Source organism: Pogona vitticeps, chromosome 5, assembly GCF_051106095.1.
Source record: "Pogona vitticeps strain Pit_001003342236 chromosome 5, PviZW2.1, whole genome shotgun sequence".
Taxonomy (NCBI): Eukaryota; Metazoa; Chordata; class Lepidosauria; order Squamata; family Agamidae; genus Pogona; species Pogona vitticeps.
Window position 1 is genome coordinate 178,937,498 of NC_135787.1, and position 21,871 is coordinate 178,959,368.

At 41.6% G+C, this 21,871-nt stretch overlaps 1 protein-coding gene across 22 annotated transcripts in view; it reads left to right on the forward strand.

The window, feature by feature from the left end:
• The window catches only part of WNK1 (WNK lysine deficient protein kinase 1), a 128,376-nt gene that overhangs the window by 28,316 nt on the left and 78,189 nt on the right, over positions 1–21,871 (forward strand). For 21 of the 22 annotated variants that reach the window (XM_072999858.2, XM_072999859.2, XM_078376295.1 and 18 more), the window contains exons 2-4: positions 15,695–15,867; positions 19,695–19,915; positions 21,622–21,779. In XM_072999858.2, coding sequence (XP_072855959.2) covers positions 15,695–15,867; positions 19,695–19,915; positions 21,622–21,779 — 552 coding nt within the window. Of the gene's footprint in view, positions 1–15,694; positions 15,868–19,694; positions 19,916–21,528; positions 21,780–21,871 lie in introns of those variants that run through there. The other variant, XM_078376301.1, reaches the window with a different exon arrangement.

The following is a 21,871-nucleotide window of genomic DNA, read 5'->3' on the forward strand; positions in this document are numbered from 1 at the left end:
CAGTCGTAATGGAGGAGGTGATCGGGTGGCGGAGGCAGCAGCAACAGCAGACGGAGGTGATGGAGCAGTTGCCCATTAACTGCTCCTCCACCTCCGGCAAGGGTCAAAATTAGAGGGTCGTCATATACATGGAAAACTATGGTACTCTTTACCTAGAAAACCTTGAAAACGGTTGCTATAAATCAGCATAGAGTGGAAGGTACATTATTATTAATTGTATTAAAGATGAATGACTGTGAGAGTGTGTGGATTGTATTGTGAGCCCTGGAGATGTTGGGAGAGAGGCACAGAAGGGAAAGTATGGGTTATACTGTGATAACAGTGGTTATGAGGTGAGGGAGATCCTTTGTATTAGATAGAATCATTAGATGGCCAATAATGAGGAATAGCCACTGGTATGCCACTGATCTTAATAACAGCAGGATCACATTGTAATCCCCACTCTACCTGTGGATGAATGACACATGTGTCATGAGTGCATCCGAAGACCTGGAACCAGAAGGGTTAACTGAAGCTGAAGAGAATGCTGAGAGATTAGAAACACCTGAACCGCCTCCAGATTCTCCTTCCACAGCAGACAAGCTTCGGGCAAGACTTAGGACAAGAAGATCAGAGGATCGCTCAAAGGCTGTCCACAGAAACCTACGTGCATCTAGTCCTGAGCATTAACAGGGTAGAAAGCTTTCCAGCAGCTCAAGGAGCTGTTTTACTATAAAACAGCTCCCAGTGAAGCCAGAAATTCTGTGGAAGCAAAGAGTCAAAACCTTGGCTTGCATTCACTCTCCTTGAACCGTGTTCCTGACTCTGAACTCTGGACTCTGCCCCTGGACTATGCCGGTGTTGGACTTTGGACTCTGACCCTGGACTACGCTGTGTATCGGACTCTGGACTTTGACACTGGACTTCATTCTGTGAGTTGATTTATGGACATTGGCTTTGCATTCTTGGTATCCTTGACCCTGGACTGGTTTATCGGACTTCGGCTGTTGTAACCCCCGGGAACGTGACAGATTGCTTCCACCCCCACACTTTTCCCAACATGGAGGGAAAAGCAAACAAAGACTCAGGTCCGCTGAATGCTGTGCTTGCTCAGGTGCAGTTCCTTACCCAGACAGTCGACCAGCTTCAACAGCAACAAATACAATTACAAGCCGACGCTGCTTCTCAAGCTAAGTGTCCTGTGCTTCCTCCTGTAAAATTTGAAGGAAGTGTGGAGGAGTTTCCAGCATTCTTGGCACAGTGTAAGCTATACATTGCGCGCCAGAGACTTTCCCACAGACAAAACCAAGGTATGCTTTATAATCAGCTTACTCAAGGGTCAGGCAGCTAAATGGGGTACTCCTATGCTCCTTGCTGTTCATCCCTGTTAACTAACTACCAGGTTTTTCTGGAACATATCTCAGTCGCGTTTGCTAACCCCTTGCAAGCTGCCACAGCTAACAGAAAGATTCGGGCCCTGAAACAGGGAAAGGCTTCAGTTTCCCAGTATTCTACCGAGTTCAGACTCCTGGCTCAAGACTTACTCTGGAATGAGGCAGCTCTTATGGACCAATATATGGAGGGGTTAGCTAATGGGATCCTGGATGAGCTGGCATGTGTAGATCGACCCAACATGCTGCAAGAGCTAATCACTCTATGCTTACGCATTGATGGCCGCTTGGAGAGCCGACGCTTAGCACAGGGCGGTTCCCGCCTCCTGCAGTCACCCTTGCTAGCCCCCAATATCAGACCAGAGGATTCTGAACCTATGCAATTGGGAGCAGCTCGGCCCCGCCTCAGCCCTGAGGAAAAGACACAATGCCGCTCCCAGAATCTTTGTACTGTGGGGGAGCAGGACACTTTGCTTCTGGCTGTTTGGTTAAGCGGCGTAACCTTGACTCTGTGAAACTGTTAAAAGAATTGCCCCATGTCTGAATGGACCCTCAGTTGCCACATGTGGCAACTGAAAACAGTTGCCACATGTGGCAAAAAGATCCAACAGGCATGATACTAGCTTATTTTGTCTAGGAGAAGTCCATTTAGTTCCATCTTGCAAAATCTGTAAGAGCTTTACTGCCCTTACCTTCAAGAATCACCAGTCTCAGCTTTGATCTTTCCTTTGGGAACAATTCCTTCAAGCCACAGATCCCCCTCCCAGGGTGACTCATATAGATCAGCCAGCTCTGTTGGGAAGAGCCCTGGAGACAGTCTGTTGCTTCCTCTTCCTCAAAACTACCATCAAAATCAATGAAGAAAGCGGAGCAGGGCAGGCCCTAATATTGAAGAGTCAGACTAGGAGAAATGGCAGCCTATTGACTCAGCTGAAGTTTTGGTGGTTTTGGATCTGCAGTGGTCGATCTGAGAGTCTACCTTTTCTCTCACTACTGAAGCCCAGTATATGGTCTCAGTTTCAGAAGGTGAATGCTGACCCCCTCTGTGCAGAGTGTTGCTGCCTCGTTGAGAGCACCATCACTTCGGAGTCTGCTGCAGGAGCAGTCTTTACTTCCATTGTCTGAGAATGAATGGTGGTGGAAATCAAGATCCCTCTTCCTTACTCAACGGTCTCCACACCTGAGACATCACAGTAGGGAGAATAGGAAGTCCAGATTGCAAATGTTCTTGTGAGCACCATGTTGATATCGACCACTCAAGGTCTCCATCAACAAGCTTTCTGTATTGTAAGGATGCTTACTATGCATCCTTCTTTTCCCCTCCTCGCTGCATTTATGGGGACTTCGGCTGGCCCTCTCAGTCATACAGGAGCCTATCAAAATAGTGATGCTTGAGACCCTGACTGATCTTATTAGCCAGTCATGGTAATAAAGCCTTCTTTGATTCTACCAACATCTCATAGGCTTGAGAACTTCTATAGGGTCCAACAGGACAAGGCTAAGTTCCTCTTTAAACACCCTACACCAAATTCTGTCACAGTTCAAATGACCCAAGTAAGATTCAAGGGCTCAGCCTGTGAAACCCCGAGTAATAAAGTCATAAACTGGACTTCCTTGCTCGCAAGATACATTCTTCAGTGGCACTCCACATGTACATAGCTGACTATGATGAGTTCCTACCTCCAATTCATCTGGGAGAAGATTTAGACTATAATTGTTGCCTTACCACTAGACCAACAGACTCTAGCCATCTCCTTCCAGCAAGAGACTTATGATCTGGCCAGGCAACAAATCCACTTTGCTCAGCATGTGGCAGATTGTGCAGCTAAGAGCATGACAGTGAGCATCACTTTGTGTATACATACATGGCTTCACTCAGCAGACCTACCACATGACTCCAAGGCCCACATTGAGGACCTCCCCTTTGATGGAGAGGGAGTTTTCATTGACAAAACTCGTGACTTCATGCAGGACCTTCACAAGAAGAAGACTTATGCAAAGAAAATGGGCATAACCCCATACCACCCAATGACTTCTCACTTCCGCCCTCACTGGAAGAGACTCTTGCCATACTCTTACTATAAGTCACTTTCTCAGCAATCCAGGACCTCCAATTGGTCAGTCCACCAGCACCTTACCCCAGCCGCCTCCTGTACCAAATGTAAGCAAACAATCTTCTCAAAAAAGGTTGACAGTAAACTTCAGCAGCAGTTTTGACGTGCCCCAGCCTGAGCTCAATATGGACATACTTCTACTATTATAGCCCCACATTACAACAGCTACAGGTGCACGCTTAACACCATCCATCCATGTTTGGGATGCTATTACTTCAGATACATGGGTCCTCAACATCATAACCCACAGATATGCAATAGAGTTCTCCATTCTCCCGCCCATGGGCCATATCCAATGCACTTCACCTTCTCCTATCTTACCTGCCTTCTATCCATCTCCACAAAATGACCTAGAACAGTCCCTTCATTCTTTGGATGTCACAAAGAGAACAAAGGACTTTAGACAAACAACTAAACTCTTCATCTCCTACCAAGGTCCCAAGAAGGGACACCCAGTCTCTTCTCAGAGATTTTCCCAATGGATCTCTCAGGCTATTGCCTGGTTTATGAACTAGCAAACAAGCTGGACCGTCTGCAGTCACTCCACAAGAGCCATATTCTCTTCTGCAGCTTTCATTTGAGGTGTTGACATCCAAGAGATCTGTCGAACAGCAACTTGGTCCTGTCCAATGACACATATCACACACTATAGATCTAAGAGCTCAAAAGGATGCTGCATTGGGATGAGCTGTCCTGCCTTCTATCTTGGCGTAACTCCCACCTCCAAGGTACAGCTCTCTAGTCACCCATTTTGTGTGCATACATGGACACCACGAAAAAGAAGACTTGGTTACTTATGTAACTATGGTTCTTTGAGTGGTGATCCATGTATCCACACAATCCTGCATACTTCCCCTCTTGTTCCACCCTTCTCTATTTTTCTTGCAGTGGACAACTTGGACTGAGGAAAGTGGGGCCTCATTTGCAGGGTGGTATAGGATGAGAAACTTTCAGGTTTTGGAACAGATCTTCACTTAAAGAACCATAGTTACATAAGTAACTGAGTCTTTCATGCCAGAGATTGCTGGAGCAGTTTTAGCACTGTTAATACTCTGATTGTTAATAGGATTCTGGCCATGGTGTAGGAACATGTTTCTAGGATCATTGGAAACTGTCTGTATGGATTGAACCCATTATCTTGCTTAGTACTATCAAGTCTGGCAGTGGCTGTTCTGGGTTGTGGGCAAGAAGTTCTTGCTGGTATTTCTTTGAATTTTCTATCTAACTATACTAGACCCAGCTTAGCTTCTGGAAATAGTAGAGCTCAGGTGTGCTCACCTGAGAAACTGATTTGACTCTAGACACAGTAATGTCAACTTTTCTAAGGGAACATCTTTATTGATTATTTGCTTATGTATTTATGTATTTATGTATTCTGGGAAAGAGATACAAGCTGTGTGAACTGAAGTTCCATTTTGGTTGGCAACATTATTTTGCCACAGCTGTTGCAGGTCCTGATGCACATTCCCCTTAAGCCCTCTCCAGAAGTTAATATTAGAATTGGTTAACACTAGTAAGAATAGTGTGCTTTGTTTATTGTTAATGTTTAAGTGCCTCGTGGCGCAGTGGTTAAAACGCTGTACTGCAGCTAAAACTGTGCTCACGACCTGGGGTTCAAATCCCAGGTAGCCAGCTCAAGGTTGACTCATCCTTCCATCCTTCTGAGGTCAGTAAAATGAGTACCCAGCTTGCTGGGGGGGGCAGTGTGTAGCCTGTATAATTAAAAATTGTAAACCGCCCGGAGAGTGCTTGTAGCGCTATGGGGCGGTATATAAGTCAAACAAACAAACAAACAAACATATGGGGTTGTGGTGATATTATTTTTGTTACATGCTGCTGTTGCCATTACCCGCACAACTGCCACTTTAGGACATGTTCAGATACATGTCCTGGAAGATGTTAGTACTACATCGTATATGAATAGGATCATAACTATAGTTAAAATATGATCATATATATGAATTTGAACAGTTTGGGATGGAGTCATGTGTATTTTTCTGGGGATGTTTCTGGTATGAAAACATGTATGGCAGGTGTAGAGAAGTCTTATGAAGTATAATTGAACCACCCCATATGAAACTACGCTGAAGACCTGTGGATATCAGGTTACCCAACCCCATATATGGGATAATATATGGTATATATTGATATAATGTAAAAATGTACTACAGTTTGATACACGTATGAACACAAAATAGATTTTATAGATTTGTTAGGCAAAATTAGTGGGGAAGTGGTCAGATGTGCAGCCGTTGATTTTTTTTTTAATTTTTAAATTTTTTTTGCAATAGCTTGCACTTGAACTAGCATTCTGAGTGCTCTTCCTCTCTTGGTTTCTTGAAGGAAGTTATGGTTAAGTAAGTGTAGCCATCCCATGATGACTCAGTACCTCCTCCTCCACACTTCTAATTTAGATACTTGTATTTTATTTGAATTAGGAGTTGTCAGAAATGATAGGCCTTTTTTTTAACTTTGAAATAGCTGTTTAGAAATTTGTGTTTGGGCATTATGAATAATCCAGAACGTATTGTAATGTAGATACCTGAGAAGTAGTAACAAGCCACCTGTGTCTTGAATTCTGAAAATAAATATATTTGCTTCGTTATTAAATCATGGTGATTAGAGTAGCTTGCTTAAAGTAGCATAGGACATTCACTACAATCTCTTTCATTTCATTGCTTTGCTTTCAGTTTATGTAAAATTTTATTGCTTTTTGCAAGGTGTTTGAGAACTTAGATGCAGAGATAGCCCTGTAAAGATTGACAGGGTAGCAGTTTAAATTCCACACAATCACTTTTCTTGCAAAAGGTGCATGATTTCTTCAGTCTCCTTCATAATGAAGGCACAATATTTTCTTCCGTTCTTTAGAGTTATAATTTAGAATTTGCTGGGAGTGTAGATGTAATTAGTGTGATTCTTTACTCCAGTACTATGCAGAATTTTTCAAGTTATTAAAACACTTCTAGAAGTTTAATATCTGAAGTCAGCAATCCTTCAATATTTACATTATTAGGAAGTTGTAATTAAAATTAAAACTTTAAAATGATTCATGACAGATTTTACTGCTACATATCTGGCAGATTACAACTGTGCTCACAGTTTCAGTCAGAAAATACTGGTGTTCAGTTCAGAGCAGTAAATACAGTGTGGCTAGAAATTATTCTTGATTTGTAGTTCTGGAAGTTTATTAATTGGTAATATTTTCTGAAATTTGTTGCTAGGGCAAATACAAATCACGTCTTTCTCCGTTTTCTTTATTGTGATAGATACAGATTGGCTGTGACATCATGGTTGCAGTATGAAATGTTTGCATGGTGTGTACAGATGAAACAAGTAATTTGTGTACCTGAGTGTTTCCAGAGCACAAGACTTCACTGAAGAATGTCTGGATTCCTCAAACTTTGCATCGTTCAGTAGTATAATAATTTTAAGGGGAATGTGGCTAATATTTGCATGCTACTTTCCCATTTCCTTTCAAAATGTTGAGTGTAAGATTGATATTTCTTAGTGTTTGTGGCAGCGTAATCGGAATCAAAATGTTAATAGAAAGCTTCAGTAGAGCAGAATATAATGTCCTAAAGTAGAAGGCAGTAATATATAGTGACTCAATTATGAAGGCCTTTTGGACCATGACAACCGACAGAACGGGAATTTCTGAATTCTGAGAAACAGTCTCTAAATTGTTCCCATTCAGACTATTGAAAAATAAAATGGCACATAATCAAGGACAATGTGTGCCTTAAAATAATGAGAAACAGACTTTTTTGTTGGTTAAGACACAGTATGAATCACATTCCTAGTTAGTTTACTCTTTGATTCTTTTAGGTGATCATACCCATCCTTGCAGCAAGTTACTTTTCCTGGGCATTCTCTTCTTTTACTCACCAGAGCATACCTACAGAAAACTCAAACTTTGTTACTTTTTTAAAGTTCTTTTCTCAAAACTTCTTTTTTCATCCTTCATACACTGGCATACATTTTGGTATCAAATACTTATATCCCCTCAGGCTAATTAAAAGCCTCAGTATGGCTTTTAATGCAGTGCACACTCCAAAGTGTGTTCTTTTCATTTCTCCTTGGCATTAGACCCTATGTATCATCACCATAGCAGACGTCTAAAAGCCATTTGTTGTTATTCCTCTCAATTTTTTGGCTAGTTTTAATTATGAAACTACTAAGATGTGGTGGCTAAAATCCTGTTAAGTAACTCCATTGGCACAAATGGCTGATTACTCTCTTCTGCCTCTGATTGCAAAGGTTTTCATTTTTTTCTGCATATGGGAAAAATACACATTGTCACCTTGAAAGCTGTACAAATCACCTGCTATTTTTTCTGTGTCAAGGGTCAAGGATCTTATGTTTTGTAGTCAGATAACATTGATGTTAGAAAACAAGATCCTTTTCTAACTGCCAAATGATGAGGTGCTAGAAGGAAAATGTCATAAAAGCCTGCTAAGTACAGTACAGTATATAAATGTCCTAGTGTGCCTGCTTGATATAGAAAGGAATAAGATAGAATGAAGGTAGTCATCAGTCCAACAGTGTTGTAATTCTAAATATGTTCGCTAAGAAGCAACTCTGTCAGTGGCATCATAATTAGGAGTAACAATGAAGAATCTGTAGTTTTTAAAACACTTAACCGGTAATGTGAACTTTTGGTTTATGCAATGGACCCTCAACTTACAGACTTTTCGAGTTACAGACTTTTCTGGCCGCAAAATTTAGGTTCGACTTGCAGCCAGAGAATCGACCTACAAACCAGAAAAAAACCAAAATGGAACAAAAATGGCCGGTTATGGCATTAATCGGTTTTCAATGCATTATAGGTCAAGACTCGACCTACAGACTTTTCGACCTGCAGCCACCATTCCAATACGGATTAATTCCATAAGTAGAGAGGCCACTGTAGTTCCATGAAAGTCTGTATCACAGTGCACCTTATGGTAAATACATTAATTTTTAAGATGGCTTAGGCCTCTCTCTCTCTCTTTTGATGGGGATGTGGTGGCACTGTGGGTTAAACCGCAAGCCTGTGGGCTGCAAGGTCGAAAGATCAGCAGTTCAAATCCACGCAACAGAGTGAGCTCCCGTTGCTTGTCCCAGCTCTTGCCAACCTAGCAGTTTGAAGGCATGTAAAAATACGAGAAGATAAATAGGTACCACCACGGTGGAAAGGTAACGACATTCCGTGTCTAGTCATGCTGCCTACGTGACCACAGAAACTGTTTATGGACAAACACTCGCTCTACAGCATGGAAACGCTGATGAGTACTGTCCCCTAGAGTCGGACACGACTGGACAATTGTCAAGGGGAACCTTTGCCTTTACCTAGGCCTCTTTTTTGCTAGCTTGGATACTTGTTTGAAAATTATTAGGAGAGCATTATCATTGTACTTGATTCTGAACAGTTTACTAGCACACATACATTGTAATTACAGAATATTATACAGAATATTCTGTTGTTGAATACTTATAGAATACGTGTAAGAAGATGCCAGGAAAGACTAGCCCTGATTTGAAGCTATTCACATTAGAGATCCTAGGAAAAGTCTCATATTGAGTAGTATTGTATTTGGAACAATGTCAAAACATTTTTAGTGCAGGTGGAAAGGAATCAAGGAGACTAAAAGGGCAGGCTTCATTCATCTCATCTGCTTCAGTTCTCTTAGGAAACAATGCAATGAAAGGGGATATGCTTGGGTTTGCTGTTGAGATTCTGCTGAAATACATTGTTGATCTGTATTTTATATGCTTGCTTGATATTTTGTTTCTGGTTTATATCTATTAAAGCAAGGGTTGTCAACCCCTGGTCTGAGCCGGACCGGGCCACGGAGACAGACCTCCCCCCTGCACGCACTCCCCTCCCCACAGCTGCTTTGTGCGTATGCATGCGTGCCAGCACTTGTGTGAGCGCTCCCACACCATTTCACGCATGTACCCACATGCCCGCATGAAGGGATGGGTGGGTTCACGTGCACATGGGCAGGTGTGCATGCGCTCCTGCGCATGTGCAAAGGGGTGGGGAAGCGCTCATGCTGGTGCACTCGTGCTCTCCCCACCGCTTCGTACATGCACCTGAGAGCACGTGCGCATGCGCCCAAGAGCACGAACATGGGGGGGAGTGCCCCACATTCCTCAGAGGCTCAGCTGGTCCGCAGTCCCAAAAAGGTTGGGAACCGTTGTATTAAAGTCTTCTACACACAGCAAAATAGATGCTATCTTTAGTGTGTGTGTGTGGAAGTGGAATCAAGAAGCAATGAATGAAGACTTTGCTCCACTCACCTTTCTGCTTCAAGTAGCTGCTTTGTATGCTACTGCAGTGCTGTTTCTACTTGGTAGGAAACTATGTGCATTAAATTGTAAACTCAGTATATTTCAGTTTTGGAACAACGTTACCGTTGGACACACCCAGCTGAGAACAGGCAAGGCATCCTGAGCCAGACATTCCATATTCAGATTCAAAAGTTAAAGCCTTCTAGTAAGAAACTGGCCTGGGTCTGCTCTCTTGTCAGTAGTGATTAATTTTTAAGTGTCCAAGTGTTTTTATTTTCTTATTTTAAAGAGAGCTGTGAGACATGCTACAGGTGCATCTAGAACTTACTAAGTCCTTCAAGCTGGGAGTTGTTACAGAGAGGGCCCACAATGTTTCTCCAATACATTTAAGAGCAGTTGTCACATTGTCAAACCCACTGAAATCACCCAAGCCAATCCACTGCTTGCTTCTGAGAGCATAATTGAATCTACAGTACTTTTAGAGCAACAGAATTGACCTTAATTCTACCATCATGCATGTATTTCTGACATTGAATATGGGGGAATGATGGCTGTTCTCTTTGAGTACTCCCACAGTAGAGTTTATTTGCATATCCATTTTATTTTACTGTGCATACCTGTGTATGTTCCAAATGCACAATAAAATAAAATGGTTCTGCAGCTGAAAGACAGCAAGGGGGTTTAAAAAATAACAGAAAGTAGAAAGTGGTGGTGCAGTGGAGACAATATTTCCTAACTCTTCTTTGATCTCTCCAATCAAATCCCACACAAGAGACTAAGTCAACTATTCAACATTCGTATTCACTTTCAGTACAAAGTGTAACGAAGACTTGGTATAGTTTAGTTTTTTTTTTAAAAAGCAAGACTATTCTAGGATGCACCCAGTGTAATAAGCGATGCACCACTGCAATGCCTGTGTGCTTAGTCCAGCTAGTGGGATATAGAGTCTGGTGAGTGCTCCAAGCCCCTTCATGGATTGTTGCCTTGTTGTGGTGAAGGGGCTTGAGTAACTCAGAGAAGCTATGAGCTATGCCATGCAGGGACACCCAAGACAGACAGGACATAGTGGAGAGTTCCGACTAAACGCAATCCACCTGGAGTAGGAAATGGCAATGCCATTCCAGTATCTTTGCCAAGAACGCCTCATGATCAGAAACAAAAGGCTAAAAGATATGACGCTGGAAGATGGGGCCCTCAGGTCGAAAGGCGTCCAGCTTGCTACTGAGGAAGAGCGGAGGACAAGTACAAATAGCTCCAGAGCTAATGAAGTGGTTGGGCCAAAGCCGAAAGGACGCTCAGCTGTGGACGTGCCTGGAAGTGAAAGGGAAGTCCAATGCTGCAAAGAAAAATACTGCATAGGAACCTGGAATGTAAGATCTATGAACCTCAGGAAGCTGGAGGTGGTCAAACAGGAGATGGCAAGAATAAGCATCGACATCCTGGGCATCAGTGAACTAAAATGGACAGGAATGGGCCAATTCAGCTCAGATGACTATCATATCTACTATTGTGAGCAAGAATCCTGTAGAAGGAATGGAGTAGCCTTCATAGTCAACAAAAGAGTGGGAAAAGCTGTAATGGGATACAATCTCAAAAATGATAGAATGATGTCAATATGAATCCAAGACAGACCTTTCAACATCACAATAATCCAAGTTTATGCACCAACCACCGATGCTAAAGAGGCTGAAATTGACCAATTCTATGAAGATTTACAATACCTTCTAGAACTGACACCAAAGAAAGTTGTTCTTCTCATTCTAGGGACCGGAATGCTAAAGTAGGGAGCTAAGAGATAAAAGGAACAACAGGGAAGTTTGGCCTTGGAGTTCAGAACAAAGCAGGGCAAAGGCTAATAGAGTTTTGTCAAGAGAACAAGCTGGTCATCACAAACACTCTTTTCCAACAACACAAGAGGCGACTCTATACATGGAAATCATCAGATGGGCAATATCGAAATCAGATTGATTATATTCTCTGCAGCCAAAGATGGAGAAGCTTTATACAGTCAGCAAAAACAAGACCTGGAGCTGACTGCGGCTCTGATCATCAGCTTCTCATAGCAAAATTCAAGCTTAAGACTGAAGAGAGTAGGAAAAACCACTGGGCTACTCAGGTATAATCTAAACCAAATCCCTTATGAATACAAAGTGGAAGTAAAGAACCGATTTAAGGAACTAGATTTGGTGGACAGAGTGCCTGAAGAACTTTGGATAGAGGCTCGTAACATTGTCCAGGAGGCACAGTCAAGCAAAAGAAAGCTAAGCGGGCTCCTAAGCCTCATCAGCCTTGTGAGCTGCCAATTGTCCATGTTTCCATCCCATCTCCCATCTTGGAGGAATCGTCAAGGAACATCCCGGACCAAGACTCCATTTCCAAAGCGAGAGAATTGGGTCTTCCTACTCGTGCTCAAGCTTCGGTATCAGTACAGAGCATGTCTCAAAGTCATGGCTGTTCTGAGGCCGATGTCATACTAACCCAGCCTCAGCCCGTTCTAGCCCTGTTTCAACTGGGCGGGCAACTGTTATCGATCTTTCAAACTTGGAGGGATCGCTCTGTCAATTCCCTCTGTGGAAGAGGACAGCAAAGCGGCATCACATCTCCCCATCCTCGCAGTATCGGGAGGCAATCCTTGTCCCATGTCCATCTTGACACCATGCCTTTCCTGTATATGGAGACCCCCTCTATGAGTTCGATCAGCACGGTGATCGCCACTGATACCGTTTTGACGAATTTGACCCGAGATTCATCCAGGACTCTTATGAGTGTACCAAACGTGTTTGGTACACTTATGCCCCATCCGAGTCCTCTCCATTGCTACCTCCTCTTCGGAGTCGACACCGAGCTTATTATGAGCTCGGTCCAATAGTACCAGTGTCCAAGAAGTCTGCTAAACACCACCTGTCTAGTTCTGAAGTACCGCGTTATGATCCAGGTCCATCTCAACATGTGCCCTCTTGACATGAGCATGTTCCATCCAAGTTCTACGGTGCTGTTGGCTTCGATGTCACGCCCGACTGTTTCTTTACCTGGATCCCGCTCTGCCCGTCAGGTCCCAGCACCAAGCCCTCTTGTTCCTGTTTCTCAGGATCATCAACATTCTGTCTCTCCAACTCTCTCCATCTCTGGAGGTTCTATGGTGTCAACAGTTTCTGAACATGATCCTCTGAGACGTCCAGAGAATCTCCCTCAAATTTGTCAACTCCTGATTCGGACATTGCAGATGTTCATTCCCCATCTGAGGACTTTACGTCTTACTCTCAGCTAATCCTTCACATAACCAAATCACTGGAGCTGGATATCGAACAACCATCTCCTCCCTCCCAAACATGACCTTGTCTCTGATGACATTAACCAAGATAAATCCCCCCCCATTGAGTTTGGCATTCATCCCAGCCATATTGGACCTTATTAAAGAATCCTGGGACAAAACATCTACATCTTTACAGATCTCGAGGCATGTGGAGAACCACTGCCACACTCACAGCATGGACACAGTGTTCCTCGTCAAGCATCCTCCACCAAATTCCATCATTGTACAGTCAAATTAGTCCCGAGCTGGTAATCGGTCCTATTAATAAGGAAGGGAGAAAGCTGGATGTACTGGGTCATCATCTATATTCTCTGGCTTCCTTCCTACCAGGCTGCAATGGAAGCTTATCACAGGCAGCTGTGGAACAAAATCCTCCTGGTCCTTCAGGCTGGTCCTAAAGAGACTAGAGCTAGTGCCTTCAATACCCACCTCGAGGCCACTACCTTGGCTATATAGCAGCGTTTGGCATCTTGCCATAGGGCTGACGCTGCCTCAAAATCTTTGGCTTCTGCCATTGCCTTTAGATGGCATGCATGACTCTGTTCTGCGGGGATCACTGATGATGCTTGGTCCTGTATTGAGGTTTTGCCCTTTGATGGTGTTGGCCATTTCAACGATAAGACTCATGAGGTGATGGAAAACTTACACTAGTTTTGCAAGACTGCTCGTTCTTACTCCATCCAACAGTCCAGATATCATGATGTAAGCCATTTACTTTCCATCAATCATACCAGCACCCCTAATGCCCTTACAAACCTCCGGCTCCGGCTCCTGAAAGATCCCACTTTTCTCAGTCGTCTTCTTCTGCTCCTCCTTTCCGGTCCCAGGGACCTGCTCAACACAGACAAGGTTTCCATCGCCCTGCAAGGAAAAACAAAGAACATCTTTGACTCTCCTCTCCTGGACTGTCCTCATCATCCCTGGCTGGCTCCCTTTTTCAACAAGTGGTCCACCATCACCAAGGACACTTGGGTGCTCACTGTCGGTTACCTATTGGAATTTAAGGAACTTATATTAATTTTTATATTATATTATATTAATTTTTATATTATATTATATTAATTTTTGCTCCAAAAACACATTAGGGCTTATTTTCAGGGGATGTTTTATTTTTTTCATATACAGCAATCTACATTTATTCGAATACAGTCATGCCATGTGAGCTCTGCACTGCTGTTTGCGCATATGCGTGAGTGCACACATGTGCAAACAATGGCGCAGAGCTTGTCTGGACATGATTGCGCTCATGCGCATGTGCAAATATTTGTGCTGTGCTCGCACGGGCATGCTGGAGTGCAGGCGCAGGCACAAATGGGCTATGTGGGGGTGAGTGCGCGCGGGGGTGGGGTGGGAGGTCTGTCTTGGCAGCCTAGTCCGGCTCAGGCCATGGACCGGCACCGGGCCGCGGACTGGGAGTTGGGGACCTCTGCTCTAGACTGTTTCTTTTCTTAGATAGCTAGCTTCCTGGATACAGAACTATTAGTATTTAGCAAAAAACTGTGTTAAGTACCCTAAGCCCTTCAGAAGGGGTTGGTATAATTAAAATGTGCATTAGGAAGACTGCTGAGTCAGAGTAAGCAGTGGATAGGAAGGAAAGCATGACCTTGACATTTTTTATTTCTATATGTGAGGATTTATGTAAATACATACCTACTTATTCGTCCTTGAGGTTTGCAGCAATCTCTAATGTGCATTGCCTCTACCAAATTCATTTGGGCTTATTATGGTGCAACTGTGTTTAGGATTGTACTTTACTTGACTTAAAGGAAAGGAGTGATGATGGGGAAAATTAGAAAAAGAATAGCAGAAAATCTTTTTCTTGTGTGTATATGCTGTTAACTGTATTTTAAATGAGAACAGCATGCTTGGTCTCATCCAGTCCCAGCTGTGGACTGTGCTATTTAACTGAAATCAGAGAATTGGTACTATACTGTATAAATAGTGCTTGTATACTAATCTCTGTTGAGTGAAACATTATTCCCTTTCCTCTCCACTCTTTCTTATCCATGTACAGTACTGTATAACAGAGAAGCTATCAATGCATAAGTAACCTTCCCTTCCTCAGGCAGATCAAAGAGTGAATTACAGGTGCAGTCTTTCCTGTTATCAGAACAAGTGCCATTGCAGGGAAAGTTGGATGGTGGTAGGAGGGCCTCTCTGTTGCATGCTTAAGCATCTCTTCTATAGCTTACCTAAGATGGGATGCAGGGCGTTAGAGCAATCATTTGTTTTGGGAATGACTGACAAGGAACAGAGGCAGAGAAACGCTGAGAGTGTTATTGTTGCTCATTGATGATAGTGGCTTTTCATAGCTGTATGGCAGCAATGAAGACCAGTAGAAAAGGAAAGTGCATAATGCATAGCTCAGCAGTTAGTTGTAAAAGTTGTGGATGGGCCAGAGGGAATATGTGCAAGAAATACAGCACAGCAAAAAGTCCAAGCAGCCTGATAGGGTGGAAGGGTAGTGGAGCAGGGGCTATGGCTTTAATTTGCTGCCTCTCATGTTCTGTTTCTTGAATTTGCTGTCTTCTTTCTCAGTGGGTCTGCTTGACTGTGTAATTAAATCTCATTTTACTTTATTTTTCCTTTAGTTTTAAAAATACACTTTTTGTCTTTGTTTTTAGGATCGGAAGCTGTCAAAATCGGAAAGGCAACGGTTTAAGGAAGAGGCTGAAATGCTGAAAGGACTTCAGCATCCCAACATTGTTAGGTTCTATGATTCCTGGGAATCTACAGTGAAGGGAAAGAAGTGTATTGTTCTGGTTACAGAGCTTATGACATCTGGCACACTGAAAACGTGAGTATTGGTTTACATAGAGCCCTCCATAATAACCAACATGAAGATGAAATTAGAAGAATAAAAGCTTTGTGTTTGCTGTAGACTTTTAGTAGACTTTCTTAGAAGGTCTTGCATGGTGATCATTATTTTACCTTCTGACTTCTAAATTATGAAACTGTTGGAATTATTGTCAGTGTTTTACCGTGAGGAAGAAATATAAGAACTCTTGTTTTCTGAGTTTGACATGCTGTATCATGTCTCTAATGTAGCACATGTTTGGAATTCCAGCCATAGTAAGTAGCAAGAGAGTCCTCTAGTGGTCAGGAAATCATTGGCAAGTTTTCTTTATACTACTGTATTTGCTATGATAGGATTATTATAATCTCCTCCTCCTCCTCTTAGAACAGCAGAGCTGGAAGGGACTGTATGGATCATCAAGTCCAGCCCCTGTCAAGGAGGCATAGCGGGGAATCAAACTCTCAACCTCTGGCTCCACAGCCGGATAACTAAAGTGCTGGATACTGAGGGATCCAGCAGTTCATATTGCATAGGTTCAGTCAGTACAATAAATTATCACAGATCCAAGTAGTTAAACTATTTGAAACTACAATTCCTTAATTGTAATCCCATAGAATTATATGTAGTGTGGAAGGAGTAACTGTCAGGCTCTGAATTCTGTTGAATGAATTAAGCCAATAAATAGTAGAAAAGAGCTGTAGAAATATTTGTGAAAATATTTTAACTTCAGTGCTTTGGTGATAGCCCAAAATGGGCAGAGTTAAAAGCAGGCCTGAAAAACCAAACTGAATCCGGCAGACAAGCTATATAATGTATTTGTTGCATTTACATTTTTACCCCACTTTTCTCCTTAAGATGAGCCTAATATGATTTGTTGAAAGGTGGTTTGCTCTAGCTCTAATAAAGCATCATGCTTCAGTCAGATGAGTATATATATGGGATCCCAGTGGATCCTGGTTTGGTTTTGACCTGTTGGATTGTTGAAGTTTTGTTTTATAATGTCTGTTTGCATTTTAATTTTAAATACATTGAAGTGTTTTAAAATGCTTTACAAACCGGTTAATAGTTTATTTTAAAGTTGCTTTTATTGACTGTGTACTCAGGACATTGTGTGTGATAGAACTACAGTATTTAAATATGTTAGAAAATAATAAGTTAAAAATATGAGAGAGGGAGTGGAGCTTGTCTTTAACCGGGAGGAGTTCTTGAATTGAGAGAACGAATGTCATATCTGAATGAAAATATTTTTCTATTAAGTAGTGAATTAAATTTATGTCGTTTCTGTAGCAGCAGCTTAGCTGCTGAAGCATTAATTGGAAGTGTTTGGCCAATACAAGGGATGCAGCTTTTGGATTTCTAGGGCTCCCACTTTCAGAATTTACCCAGAACTTCCCAGGCAGAATCTTGGGACTTGGAGACCAAAATGAAAGGCAAAATAAAGGTCCTTCTATGGCCATTTTTTGCTGCACTACACATGCTTTGGCTGAGAAGAAGGGAACACATCTTCAGTCCTACTGCTTCCTGGGCGTTCCACAGTGCTCCATGGGAAGGGTAGTTCAGTGAGAGGCTCCCCCTGTAGAGTCTAATGGGGCAACTTCCAGGAACCAGTGGGACTGAAGAGAGGCATTGTCTTTCTCTTTTCAGACAAAGCGTCTGTAGTGAAGCAGAAAATGGTGGTAGGAAGATCTCTCTTTCGTCTTTTGTTTTTGTTCTTCCAGTCCCATTCTGTGGGGGTGGGAGAGTCTGCAGGAATTCTGGGACTAGAAGTCTTAGAAATCCAAAACTCCCATTCCTAGCCAAAACTAATAGTTAGAGTTTGAAATAATTTAGAATAGACAAAGGAACAGACTAAAAGTTCTTGATGACCTTAATGTTCTTCTGCAGTGTTTGCTGGTGTTAGGTGATAAGGATCGTAGAACCTTTCGTAGTTGGTCAAATCTGTTTCTTTATTTCTAGTATAAATCTGTATGTAGTGTAAATACTAAGTGCCTCTAGAGAATTTCAGTTTCTAAAAAAATCTGGAGGAATAAATAATTCTATGTCTTAAATAAATTTATATATTGAAATATTATTAGGGTCATAGCACAAAGTGTTCCAGGGAAAATAATTTTAATTTCTTGATGAAACTACTGAGAATGCATCCTGTAGCCTGTCCTTACTTCCCAGTCCCAATATTGACAGACTCCATTTATTTTTCATGTCAAGTTCAAAGGATGCCCCTTATATCACAACTGTCACAATAGTGACAGGTGCTTGGGATTCTTTGACTTTCAAATATGATCCCACAATAGATAATGATCAAGATTATTTCACAGCAGTTGTATCCGTGTTGGTTATCTACTTAATTGTGAGAACATGTCTTGATAGAATCATTTGGACAGCGGCCAGTTCAGGATGATTGACAGTAATCCCCATTACTCCAATTTCTGTAGTTCAAAGGAGGGACTTGGAAATCATATTACAGACATTAATCCCGCTGTGCAACGTGCCCTGTAAAAGCATTTGAGGGATAGCTGCAGAGGGAAATTGGAGCTCGGCTTGGAATAAAAAGGCCACAGAAATAAAGTACTGTATGAATTCAAAGGCGAATTTCTGGTGTATATGCCACTATTTGATTTTTCAGCTCAGGTATGAGTTGAATGTTTGCTGCTGATATCCCACTGAATAGTTTTCTTTGCCTATTCCACAAGTTCTCATGTCCCAGAAGAAGTAGTTTGGCTCAACTTTGTCATCCTTGCTTGCATTGTTGTCCTTAAAAGGTACTGGTCTTTTGCTAGTTGCCCTTCCTTCAAGGCTTTGCATCCCATTAGTATCCTGCCAGGGCTGCTGTAATCCCAAGATTGTATTAATTCTAATGTCCATTGGAAGTAAAGCATGCACAAGGGATGTAATAGATAAGTTTAAGTAAAATTAATTGTGAAAAGGCAAATGCTTAAAAGACAAAATAAATAATTATTTAGAATTGTCTTCTATAATGCAGTATAGTATATTGTTAGAAACTACCAGAAAACCAAATGGTTGTTTTTAAAATAAATAACCACCTACAGAAGAGAACCCTGCATTAACAAGCCATTTAAATTTTTTTAAAACTACCATATTTTTCCGTGTATAAGACTATACTTTTGTCTAAAATCTTTAGACTGAAAATTGAGGGTCATCTTATACACGGAAGTAAGCTGAGGAGAGAACAAAAATAAGTGGAGGGGAAAGCAGGGATCAAAGTGATCCTGCAGGGCTTTGATCCCTGCTTTACCCTCCACTTGCTAAGCCCCACTTAGATTTCTTAATTTTGGATTAGTCTTATTCATGGGGGCATCTTATACACAGAAAAATATGATATGTATATGTACAGTTTGCTAACTAAGCTAACTAAACATTGTAGCTCTTTAGCCTAATGTGTTGTTATAATCAGTGTTCCTTATAATTGTTTGCATGCTCGCCCAGAGCTCCATCAGAGCTGTGCATGGGCAGCCGGTTTGTTTACTTCCCATTTTGAATGAAGCCCCTGTGCACATGGAGTGAGGCTCCTGCGCAGTTGGACAGAAAATTAGAGGAAACATTGATAACCACAGAAAATGTAGTCTTCCTAATCTCTTATTCTTCACTAAAAATCCAGACTACTGCATGGTTCTTGCACTGTGAAGGAAAAAGAAAAGCTTCCATACTGCACATCTCATTTTTGTTGGGGTCCTTCAGTCCCATGTCTCTGCCTTGGCTCATTGAATGGAAATGTCACTTTGCTTTTGTTGTGTTCAGTTTGCTACATCTTCATAATACAATGGTATAATTCAGCAGCATGAACTTTTATTCTGCTTACTGTTTTCTAGATACTTAAAAAGATTTAAAGTAATGAAAATTAAAGTACTGCGAAGCTGGTGCCGGCAAATATTGAAGGGTTTGCAGTTCTTGCACACGCGCACTCCTCCCATTATCCACCGTGATTTAAAGTGCGACAATATTTTTATCACTGGCCCGACAGGATCTGTGAAGATAGGAGACTTGGGTCTGGCAACTTTGAAGCGAGCTTCTTTTGCCAAGAGTGTGATAGGTAAGTTCTGGTTGTTTTATGACAGCTCTTATATCCTAGTAAAACTCACCATCTTGCTTCTGTGCTCTTCTCTGGGAAGAAAAGTCTGGAGTCACAGGGCTCATAAAATACTACTTTTGGATATTGTGTGTGTAGGATCTCAAAAATAGCAGAACACTTTTGATAAAAACCAATGTATGTATATTTTATGAAATAACTATAGAAAGCTACTATAAAGAAGCACAAACATTAAATGAAAATTATTTTAGGAATACCAAACAAAACTTTGCCATATACCTAGGTTATGGCATTCAAAAGAATTTCACAAATTTGACATTGGGTATTGAGACTTCTACCAGATAAGTGGTTTTAACAGTTTTGTTCTGCTGTTCTGTTCATGAAAGATGCAGACTAATAAGGAGAAATATAGTCCTTATTAGTTTGCACCTACTAGTGCATGTGTTACAACACAATCAGTAGTCATTTTTACAGTTCAGCATTCCTATGTTAATACATGATTTTATGGGTACAGATTCACATTTGCATATATATCACAATGAAACATTTCCTGCTTTTCAGTTAGTCTGGAGATGTTAAGTGCTGATGGAAAAGGAAGACTTTTCTATAGGAAATGATTAACTTCCTGAGCACAGTGATTTCCCTTCCTTATGTTGTATTCAACTTTCAACTGGGAAACTGTCATACTCTGAATTTTATAACTGTTCCATTCATGTGTCCATTTTCAGTTATGGCTCGGACATTATTGAACAAAGTGAGGGTGAATAGGGAGATGTAAAAAGTGACCTGCATAAAATCTGGTTTGTCTGCAGGAAATACTTTTTTACCTTTTTTAAACCCACAATTTCTGGCTCTAAGTATCTCTGGTTATAAGCTGCAGCTTCCCATTGTTGTGGAGGAGTGCATTGATTTGGCACTTAAGGGGTAATACATCTCCTGCAAGTAGTTTTTATCCAGAATTTGTTGAATCTCACGCTCCGTGCCTATAACTCAATCTCTCTATATTTCTGAGTATTTTTGCCTGTAGGATGTCCCTCACTATTTCCTGTATCTGCAGTAGACCTATAAAATGTACTGCAGGTGAAAGGGTAAGTATGTGAAAAGGGCTCTGGTGAGTGGCCTTTGCAGACAATTTAAAAACATTAATTTTTGAAGCAACTTTTATTCATAGATACAGGGTATTTCATTGCAAGGCTTTGTTTAAAGTGACACTATTAAGAAGTAAATGGAGTGTTGATAGGTCAGAGACTAGCTGTGGATTCTTACCAGTACTAATTCTTTACAGCAGAGGGCAGGCAGGGATGCAGAAACAAGCTTCACACCTCCTTTTTCACAGGGAGGACAGGTAAGTGTGGCTAACATGTATTTGGTTTGCAGCCTAGCTAGTCTCTTACTTTATTTTTCTCCATTTAACTTCAACCTGAGACTCAACTAGTTTCCTAGTTTGTTCCTGTTCTATTATAATATGCACAATCATTAAACATGTAAATCTTTGTGTGTAATTTCTTCACTTCTTGCAAAGGCCTTGCAATAAAAGACCCATGGGATAAGTTGGTGAAAAAGAATGACTGAGGATGTCCTCCCTCTTCTTTTTGCCTCCACTTCTTTTCTCACAGGTGTACCCAACTGCTCCCTTCTGCGGTGAGTAACGCCAGCAGCCTCTGCTCGCTTTGAGACATTTAGAGTCTGAATCGTTCTTTTAATTTAAGGTACCCCAGAGTTCATGGCACCTGAGATGTATGAGGAGAAATACGATGAATCCGTTGATGTGTATGCTTTTGGGATGTGTATGCTTGAGATGGCTACATCAGAATATCCTTACTCTGAGTGTCAGAATGCTGCGCAGATCTACCGTCGAGTGACCAGCGTAAGTTATTTATTACTCTCTGCTGATCTGTAGATCACCTATTGAATGGATTGCCTTCTACAGTGATAAACAATGGATAGCTTCTTGCATAG